The sequence below is a fragment of the Psammomys obesus genome, unplaced genomic scaffold (assembly GCF_907164565.1).
Source record: "Psammomys obesus unplaced genomic scaffold, mPsaObe1.curated_primary_1811, whole genome shotgun sequence".
NCBI lineage: Eukaryota > Metazoa > Chordata > Mammalia > Rodentia > Muridae > Psammomys > Psammomys obesus.
This window is the reverse complement of record NW_026591918.1, coordinates 750049-760846: the sequence shown is the minus strand read 5'-3', so window position 1 is coordinate 760846 and position 10798 is coordinate 750049. Positions and strand designations below refer to the sequence as shown.

The window sequence follows — 10798 nt, the reverse complement described above, 5'->3', positions numbered from 1 at the left end:
ACTAGCGGCTCGGGCCTTCCGGGGCGGTGCGCGCGCGGCCCGTGGGCGTGGCCTCGCTCGGGCCCCGCCCACGCAGGGGTGCGTAACAATGGGGCGGGCCTCGGCCGGGCGCTGCGGCTGCCCGGGAGCCTGCGGGGAGGCGGAGTCGCCTGGGCCGCAGCTGCTGCCGTGCTCGGGATTTGAAAGATTATAAAGTCCGGGCGGAGAGGGCGGCGGCGGCGGCGGATGCGCGTGTGGCGGAAGCGCCGGCGGCATGAACTACCCGGGCCGCGGCGCCCCGCGGAGCCCCGAGCGTAACGGCCGCGGCGCCTGGGAGCTGGGCTCGGACGCGGCGGGCGCGTTCGGCCGCGGCGGCGGCGGCGGCGGCGGCTGCTGCTTCGAGCACCAGCCGGGCGACGGCGTGCAGCTGGCGCTGCTGCGCGCGGATTCCCTGCTGGCCCCGGGCGCCGACGACCTGAGCCACCTGGCCCTGGACCCGTGCCTCAGCGACGACACCTACGACTTCAGCTCGGCCGAGTCGGGGTCGTCGCTGCGCTACTTCAGCGAGGGCGAGAGCGCGGGCGGCGGCGGCTCCTCCTCGCCCCCGCCGCCGCTGGTCGCCCCGAACTCGGGGGGCGGCGGGGCGGCGGGAGGGGGCCCCGGGGACAGGAAGCGCGCCCGGCCCGGCGGCGCGGCCGCCCGGCACCGCTACGAGGTGGTGACGGAGCTGGGGCCCGAGGAGGTGCGCTGGTTCTACAAGGAGGACAAGAAGACCTGGAAGCCCTTCATCGGCTACGACTCGCTGCGCATCGAGCTCGCCTTCCGGACCCTGCTGCAGACCACGGGCGCCCGGGCTCGCGCGGAGGGCCGCGACGGGGACGCGGCGTGCGGCCCGGCCCCCGGCTTCCCGGAGGAAGATGACGAGGACCGCGCCTGCGGCTTCTGCCCGCGCGCGTCGGTGCCCGAGCCGGAGATGGAGGAGCTGGTGACCATCGAGCCGGTGTGCGTGCGCGGCGGCCTCTACGAGGTGGACGTCACTCAAGGAGAGTGCTACCCGGTGTACTGGAACCGTAAGTGGCGGCCGGGGCCGGCCAGGACCCGGCCGGGGGGCTCGGGTCGCCCCGCGATGCCTGCCTGCCGGCGGTCGGGTTGGGATGCAGCTGCGCTGGGGCGTCGGCAGGTGAAGGGTGGAAGAGCAGGCAGATGGCAGCGCCCGAGCTGCCAGGGGGGTCAGCAGGGGAGGATGCCGCCGGGGATGGCGCCTCCTGGGTGAGCCGGGCGCTGCTGCCATCCCCTGGAGGGGATCCAGGAACGGATCCCCAGGCCGGGAGCTTTAGTTTCTTGACTCCACCAGGGGCTTTGTCCACCTGGATATCTGATTCGGTCTCACCTCTCCGGAAGGGCTCGTGATTTCAGTAACGTGCCCCGGAATGAGTGGGAAGGTTTGAGAGAGTGTCTTTATGGGAATCAACAGCTCGGTTAGAGACCCGGGAAGCGAAAAGCCCCGGCGGGAAAGGAGAGCTACCTGCTGGGTATTCCCACTGGATGTGTTGGGCAGAAAACGGCTCCGGGAAGTGGGTCTGTGCCCTCCATGTGGAATGCTCTTGTCTGTCTTGAGTCCTGTTTACCTATTTTTCTTAACCTGGAAAAATTGCAAGACCTACGCCTCAGTTTTCTCATCTGTTAAATGGGACTGTCATAAAGGTCTGAACAGCCTTTCCTTATGAACAACAAATGCTTAGACAACATAAGTAGGCCTAAAATCAGAATAAGGAGAAAGGCCGTCCAGAACTGTCTGCTACAGTGTGCAGCATATGTATTGGTGTATGTGTTATATAACAGTAGCAGAAGCCATCAGTAATTGGTAACATACAGTATTAACTGTACGGGGTTCAGTGCCCTCACTCAAATGTCTCCTGCTCTTTAGGCCCTCTGTGTATCTTAGGTTATTCTGACGTATATTAATCACATGTGTTGATGGCTTAGCTCCCTTTCAATGTATTTAGTGGCTCTGGGCAGAGTCCACCAACTGTATCTTTGTACTCATAAAACCTGGTGCCATAGCTATTAGATGACTTGGTATTGAATTGCATCAATGATGCTGACAGTGCCAATGCATATATGTTAAGTGCAAGAAACTAAGATGGCAAGTTCAGCACATGCCAAGTCGGGGAAAAGTAGCTTAGCAGGAAACTTCTTTCCACGCTTGATGACAATAAAGCCACCTGTTACTTTTTTTAAAGATGAGACGCTGTTATGTCACCTCTTGATTATAAGCTCACTGAGGACAAGGCACCCTTGCATTCATTCATTCATTTGCATATTTGCTTAGCAGCTCTATCTGCTAGCGTAATACTCCTGTGCACATTTTTAGAAAACCCATATCTTTCAGAGGAGTCCCATTTCGTGTCTTTTTAAATGATCCATATATCACCAAGGGCCTTTCCTGTAGATAGAAGCATACAACTTAGAGTGGACTCAGACAGAAGGGTGAGGGGCTGGAGAGATGGCCCAGCTGTTATGAGCACTTAACTGTTCAAGAGGACCCAGGTTCAAATCCCACATGGCAGCTCACAACTGTAACTCCAGGATCTGACACCCCCACACAGACATACATGCAGGCAAAATAGCAATGCCCATATAGTAAAAATAATACATTTGTTTTAAAGGTTGAGCATGCAGAACATTCTAGAACATCCTAGAAAGGGGAACTGCTTCACCCTTAGCTTAGACTTTGGGTGCTTGGGTGATGTGTACATGTTGTAATGCCTTACTGGTCACAGAATAATTTTAACGGTCTTTACTGACAGCAAATTGATGTTGACTTTCAGCATATGAGGACGTCCCAGTGTTATTAATGAACTTGACCAAGGTCACTCAGCTAGAAAGAGATGCGGCAAGCAGCTCCTTAGAGAGGGAACACAGTGCCATATCTAAACAGTTTCACCCGTCTCCGAGGGTGATGTCTGCCAAGGATGTAACACTTGAGTCCCGAGGTTGGCTCCAGTCAGAAGAAGCTGGGGCTAGGGAAAGGAAATCACCTCAGTCGGGGCCAGCGCATTCAAGGACACACAGGCATGAAATTGCCCAGGAGTTGAAGATACAAAGGCCACCCGCACCCGTGGGACTCAGACAACAGTGTGGGCTTGGATCTGACCACCCCAGAGGTGTGGGGTGTGTGAGGGCTGGTGAGCAGCACGCTAGGGAGAACGCTGCCCAGGAGGATTGTGCACTGCTGGGTTTGGACTTTAGCACAGCCAAAGTGAAGGCTCTGTATTAAGGGTGATTCGTGCCTGTGCAGAGTTGGGTTGAGACGAGAAAGCAGAATATATGTTATAAATCAGTAGGGAAATGGTGATGGCTGACAAAATAAATGTGAAGTCATGTGGACTTGGGCCTCTTCAGTTTTCTTCCCTAATGCAGTTGTTTTGAGGCCAGTTATAGCTCATAAATTACTTGTAAAACTATTCTGTTTTTGTTTCAGTATTTTCTTTTCTTTATTTTATTTTGTTTTTAAATTTATTACAATTCATTCACTTTGTATCCCAGCTGTAGCTCATTCCCTAGTCCCTTTCCTGTCCCTCAGTCTTTTTCTCCCATGCCATCCCCTAGTCTACTGATAGGGGAGGTCCTCCTCCCCTGTTTTAGTATTTTCTGATCAACTCTTTACAGTATACAATCCTGTGGATGTCGAGGGCATCTTATAATCCAGTGGTTCTCAACCTTTCCTTTAATGCAATTCCTCATGTTATTGTGACCCCCAACTATAAAATTATTTTCATTGCTACTTCATAACTGTAATTTTATTGCTGTTGTGAGTCGTAACATAAACATAAGAGATTTCTGATGGGTTTAGGTGTCCCCTGCGACTTTATTTGAATTGGTTTCCTAAGTTTCTGTGTATTACATAGGTTTTCACACCTTTTGGGAAGAATTCTCTCCCTGTATGGTAGTCTCATCCTTTCCTCAAATGACAGAGCTATATAGCTTTTGACCTTTCCCATAGTATTTTCCCTTTTTACTCTTTGGGAAACACTGAATGGTGGTAATGAAAGGTTTTTAAAAGAAAAAGAAAAAAAATTCAGTAGGACCTTAGTAGGGTAGTAGATGTCTGTCTGTTGTTGAGGTCTGTCTGTTTGTTTCTGTCTGATTCAACCAACCGTTTCTTGGCATTAGGGAATGAGCTAGCCCTGTCCTGTGTAAAAGTGTTAATTTACCCTTCCTTCTGAGCTTTACTCATAGACAGTTTGCACTTGGGCTTCTGTCAGACAGGCAGCAGCATTTGCCTTCTACAGCTAGGAAGTTCATCCAGATGAAAACAGCAGTAAGACATTTGTTATCTGCTTACGTGCTCTTATGAGTGCGTGTGGACATTGTAGATAAAAGCTCACCATTGCTGAGCACTGGCTAGGTGACCTCCCTTGCTGCAGTGTCCCTTCTCAGCTGCTTTTTTGAGAATTGTCTGTGACATGGTACGGTGCTGCTTGTGCGCAGCTAGCTGTGTGTGGACCTCAGAGAGCTGTGCACCTAACAAAGATGAGAAAGTGACCACTGTAAAACTGTGTGCTCCAAGCATGTTGCTGGCCTTGTCCTCATCAGAGAGGACAGGGTATTTGTAAAGGGTATTGGCAAGAAAGTTGCCAAAGAACTTACTCACAGACTTAGGGGAAGACGTCTGGAACTAGAGATGTTTCCTGAGCTTAAAACAGTGCCGCTGCTGTTTTGTGGAATGATGTGCACACTACTCACTGGAGAGTGTATAATTTTTATTCACTGAAGAAATTAATTGGCCACATATGTTTCTGTGAAATGTGTAGTTTCCAGAAACAGTCAGCTACTAGCCACAGGTTTGTCCCCCTTTCTGGCTCTATAGACATTTCATAGTTTTCATGTATGCTGTCAAGTACTTTAAAAACTAGTCTGTTATCTTTGTGGCTGTTAAAATGAAAGGAACGTTGTATTCCTCACAAAACAGGATTTTAAACATTATAGGGGTTTTTCTCAAATATATGTTCAATAATTTAGTATAAATGTAACCTATTCAGGAGTGTAGCACAGGTATCATGAGAGAAGGGAACAGAGTCCAAGAATATTCTAGGCACTCTTGATCAATTTCTGCCTCCAAAACAGGATTGTAAGTGGTTTAGAGACCCCTTCCAATATCAGTATTAATTATCAGTATTAATGATTGTTATATTAATAGGCCTAACCCTGCGAACGTGCCTAAGAATTTCGCAGTAGATGGATAAGGGAGCACCTTTGAGCACGCCTTTACAGAGCCGGGTAAAAGTGTTGTGACCTACAGACCCATTCCAGGTCAAGTCTGTTGGGATGCTTTTCAGGGACCCCCTGAAGCAGCACAGGATGTCCTGGCTGCTGCTGCCTTATACCGAGGCCAGGACCTGGCACTCCCCATTCAAGACCCTGTCCATCTTTGCTGTTAGTTACAAAAACAATTCTTGTGTCATTTATCGGATTCACCTTGTTTCTGTGTGGCATGAATGTAATCGTGCCTGTTACACAAGTGCTTTAAGTCAGTGTTCAGGATGGATCTCTCTCTGCCAAGCCCCTCCTCTTTCTTCATGGACTGTTGTATTATAAAAGACACTTTGTGCTCTTTCCTCTCTTAGAATTTACTTCCTGGACCTTTCATTTCTCCATCAATGCCTGTGTTTTGTGTTTGGTTGAGGCCTTTTATGTTGGGAACCCTACAGCCGATGGCTTTTTGTAGAGAGCAAGAAAAGACTGGATGTGCTGGCCAAGCATCCTCAGGGTAGACACTAAAGGGAGTGGAGAGGGAGGGCCTGAGGGAGGGGAGCGGAGACTTCACAAGAATCCCAAGGTGGAGATTGCTGGCAGAAGAAAGTAGTGCTAAAAGCCTGGGTAGCTGGGGAATCTGTCCTAAGACCTTCATCTTTCCAGGAGCATGATAGAACTTAAACATGTTATCAGGAAAACCAACAACACTGATGAAAGGCACAGAGTCAGACAGTCCTGGCTCTTTTGCCATGCTATATTCCTAAAAGTTCTGTTAAAAGGTAGAAAGAGTATTTTCATTAGACTGACTTATTTCATGTGTATCTTGCCTGCACGTATGTGTGTGAACCATGTCCATGCTATAGAAATCAGAAGAGAGCATCAGATCGCTGGAGAACTGAAGTAGCACACGGTGGTGAAACACTGTGTGGGTGCTGGCATTCAAATCCGACTCCTTGGGAAGAGCAGCCAGTACTCTTACCTCTGAGCCGTGGCTCCAGCCCCACCTCTGCTCTGTTAGTTCTGCATCTTTAAAGGCAAATTGTACCCACCACACACATTACATCACTGACAAATGTGCTCTATAGAGACTAAGAACGTACATAGATATTTCTGATACGCCAACATTAGGAGACAAGTAAAATACAAGATAGTAAAAAGCTGGTGTTGACTGTCAGAGAGCTATGGACAAACAGAAGGATAGATGTAATGGTAACAGCAAGTTTCTCTTCTAGGTACTAGTCCCCATTTCTCATATTCATGAATGTTTATCCTAAAGTCTTATTAAGCCACATTGAAATATCTTTATAATTGTTATTCTGATAGGTTCAGATTAACTCCAGAAAGCAACCATAGAGGCCAGGCCAGCCTTTGGGAATTACATTTTTATTGGTACTTCTTTATCCCATAACCAGAAATACCCAAGAATACTGGAGAAATGTAAATTGCATCTGAATGGTAGATGGCGCTTCTGGGTTTTGCTTTGGCTTGGCTTGGCTTGGCTTTGGAGACAGGCTTGCTTTGTACAGCCCGAGCTGCCCTGGAACTAGCTCTGCAGACCAGGCTGGCCTCTGCCTCTGAGTACTTGGGGTGGAAGGCCTGGGCCACCACCGCCAGGCTAGATGGCATTTCTGACTACTTGTCAGCTGGGCTCTTAAGTGCTTGGATACAATCTTTCCTACTGTGTGAGTAGAAATCTATAATACTGCTGTTCCCTTTGTCTGTTCTATGGACCAGTGTTTTAAACGTTGATACAGACTTGCTCTGTACACGGGACAAGACCAAGAACAGATGAACTCTGTAAAACCTGAGGTGTCAGAACCCTGCACCCTGCCGCCCAGTGGCTGCCACTGGTGCACGGACAGCAGAGCTGGAGTGCGTCTCCGCCTCAGGATGGAAGTAGCTGGATGAGTCCCATCCTTGCTTATTATAAGTGGCCACATTTCACTTCATCTACTGACAAAATCCATTGTCCCATGGACCTGCTCGGCCCAGGGCCCACCTGCTTCTTCGGTTAAACCTGTATTTGTGAGTGTATATATATATATATGTGTGTAGGGCAGCCACCATGTTTCCATGTTTGTTACCTCCCCGAACTGCTCAACACCTAATTTTTTTACCTAGAATTTTATACATCTATACAACATATTTTGATCATATTCATCTACTCCACTGCCTTCCAAATACCCTCAACATGTCCTTCCTCCAACTTTATGTCCTGTTTATTTTTATGATCCACTAAATCAAATTAGTGCTGGCCATAAGCACATGGGTAAGGGCCCTCCACTGGAGCATGGTAAACCTACTAGTGACCATACCCCCAGAAGAAAAAGGACTCTCCCTTCCCTAGCAGCCATCTGTTACCTCCCCTTATTTGGGGGCAGGGTGTTGTTGTTGTTTTTCAAGATAGGGCTTCTCAGAATAGCCTTGGCTGTCCTGGACTCACTTTGTAGACCCAGTGGCCTCGAACTCACAGAATCTGTCTGCCTCTGCCTCTGCCTCTGCCTCTGCCTCTGCCTCTGCCTCTGCCTCTGCCTCCTGAGTGCTGGGATAACAGGCATGCGCCACTGTGCCCAGCTCCACCCCTTATTTTTTGAGACATTATTTTATCTCATAATTGCCAGCAGACTGGCTGGACAATAAGCCCCAGGGATCCTCCTGTCTCTGCCTCTCCAGGGCATATGCTGCTGTGCCCTACTTTGTAGGTGGGTACAGGGATCTGAACTCATGTCTTTGTGCTTGCGCTCAGGCAAGCATTTTACCAGCTGAGCCATCTCCCACCCCCCAAAATCTACATTTTGTTGTGCAGTATATTTAACCTTCTTCCAAGTTTGTTTATGATTTAGAAAACAAAGCCTTTGTTTTGAATCAAAAGACAATCTTTGGAAAGAGCCTACTTCAAAGTAAACCAGTGTAGGTGCCACTCAGACTAAAGACAGTAAGTGTGGCTGCTCAGGCATGTTTAATAACACCTACTGGACACTGGGCAGCTTGACTGTCCACTGCTGAAATGAGCTGTTGTTGTACACTTAGCCCTAAGTAAGACAAATGTAATGTCCTTTGATGAACAGGGGCTAAAGAGATGGCTTAGCAGTTAAAAGCATTACTGCTTTTGCAAAGGACCCACGTTCAATTCCTAGCACACACATGGCAGCTCATTACCATCCCTAACTCTTTTCCAGGGAATCTGATGGCCTCTTGGTTTCTGTGGGCACCAGCCATGCACATGATACATATACATACAGACAGACAAGGCGCTCGCTCATACACAGAAACCCTAATAAAGCTATGAACAGATACTTGCCTTTCCTCGGCATTTTTTTTTTTTTTACAGCCAACCACTCATACATTTCTTAGCTAATATTAGCACAAGTTACCCGTGTTTTGCTTTCTGCCTTTCATTAGGAAAGAAATTGAGACATGCTGTTGTTTAATGATACTGGGAATACACCCAGGGCCTCATACATGCCAGGCAAGCCCCCTGTTACTGAGCTTTGAATATCTTTTTGTGTATATTTGCACATGTGTGTTCATTAATTCATTCATGTGTATATTGTATGTGTTCATAAACACGGAAGCTAGAGGAAGTCTAGTCTAGTGTCACTCCTCAAGCACTGACACCTTGGTTTTTGAGACAGGATCTCACACTGGGACATGGAGGGAGCTGGCCGGCCAAGTGAGCGCCAGGGACCTGCCTGACACTATAAAAGGTACTTGAGGAAGAAGTAGCGCAGTGAGCTGCACCGACTACTACACTTTCTGGTGTGCAGCCTGCCCAGTGTGCGGTGAATGCCCAGCACTGTGCCGTGGGCGGACTTGTTTGGGACTCTCACTACCTGGCCAGATTCTGTCTTAAAAAAGACCTCCAGCCTATCCAAGAAGATAGCTCACACACGCCAGGGAAGTTAGTTGAAGGCTTTGGTTTTCACATCACCTTTCCTTGCCCTGCAGCTCTGCAGTCTGATTTCCTGCCTCCTCCGCCTCAGTTTCTAGAGAAGCTGCATTGCGCAGCGCTTAAAATTAAGACTGAAGAGCTGCTGGAGCCAGCTCTGCACACGCCTGTCTGTGTGTCTGTAGGTAACGTGGATCATGTGTGCTTTTGTTTCTCCCATAGGATGTGGACAGTGTCATCGGCCTCTTAGCCATGCAGTGCAGAAGTAAAGGCTCCGCACCTTCCTGCCAGTCTCTCCCTTTAAACCTGTATGCTACCTGACATTCTTGGCTCCCTTAACTGAAGTCTTCTTCTTTTTTTTTTTTTTTTTTTTTTTTGGCCTATTTTGATAACCACCAATCAAGTAGGTAGAGACCTCAAGTTCCAGTCATGGTTGCCTGATCCTGAAGCTGCGGTTTCTCCGTGATCTCTCGGACCTCTGAAAAGTGTGTGTGAGCTGTCTAGGGTCTCCCCGGCCTGGACCTTAGAGAAGTACCTCAGCTGTCCTCCTGCAGTCCACTGCTGGGGGGGGGGGGGTATGTATTGTAGGATCTGCTTCTGAGAGACCGACTACCCACCCATTCAGGCCATCTCTACCACCTTCTGGGTTTTTGATACAATAGAAAATGTTAAAAGACTGCTCAGTTTTCAGTTGAGTTAAAGCCAGTAATGCCACTGTTTTTCTGCCATGTTGGCAAAGAAAAATGGTTCACAACTATCGCTCTTACAGCGGAGGCCCCAGCCTGGAAACTTCACAGGGTTCCTTTTGCTGACCTCCAGCTGAGCCACCAGGTAGTGACAGCTGTGACTAACAGCATCTAGCAGACTAACTTGAATACCCTAGAATTTACTCTTAATCGAGGGATTTGAGACTGTTTTCCAGAATTGCCAGTAAAAACTGAGCAGGCTCAGAGAGCAGATGTTTGTGGTTGGATTTCTCTAGTGACACCCTTGGTTTACTGTAGTTACATGACTGAACGAGCTGCGGCCCGCGGCCTAGTTTCTTTTTTTGTAAATGGGGATCACTCCTGTGTTAGAGGATTCAGAGGAAACATACATAGAGTCTTGCATGGCTGGGTGAATGGTGATTGGGATAGCTAAGCTATTGTCATTTTTTTTTTAAACCTGGAAGCCTTGTCTCCTGGAAATTAAAAGTGATGTGATAGACCTGTTGTTTTTGTTTGTTTGTTTGTGTGTTTTGTTTTGTTTTTGTGAGAAAGAGGTGTGGAAAGCTATAGCTCCACAAGAGCCACTTTGGCTTAAACTTGCTGACGCTCACACATTTGTGGACGTACTCTTTCCAGGTGCCTGTCTTAAGCTTGTTTTTGTCACCGGAAAGTTCAAGGAATCACACTGAAGTATCACATATTGAGGGCTTGTCTATAACCAGGTGGGGTGAAGGCAGCGGAAGACTTGAGTCTGTGATGCCCGTGCTGGGCTCTGTCTCTAGAACAGTGTCTTGTGTTAGAACAGCAGCTTGCAAAGCTCATGGAGCCTAGCATGGGAAAACTGTTGAAGTCACAGATCCTTAAGTTTTACCCCTGGGGATTTGATTGGAGAGATCTGAGCTGGGGCCTTAGTTTCTTACTCTTCAGTTGGTGGCCCAAGAAATCCTGACTGCAGGAGGGATTT

At 48.6% G+C, this 10798-nt stretch overlaps 1 protein-coding gene across 1 annotated transcript in view; it reads left to right on the top strand.

Annotated features, from left to right (window-relative positions):
- The first annotated feature begins 200 nt into the window (after window positions 1-200).
- Ddhd1 (DDHD domain containing 1) overlaps window positions 201-10798 on the top strand; it is a 44985-nt gene continuing 34387 nt past the window's right edge. Inside the window, exon 1 of the mRNA XM_055612304.1 lies at window positions 201-1049. Coding sequence (XP_055468279.1) covers window positions 254-1049 — 796 coding nt within the window. The 5' untranslated portion in view covers window positions 201-253. The remainder of the gene's footprint in view (window positions 1050-10798) is intronic.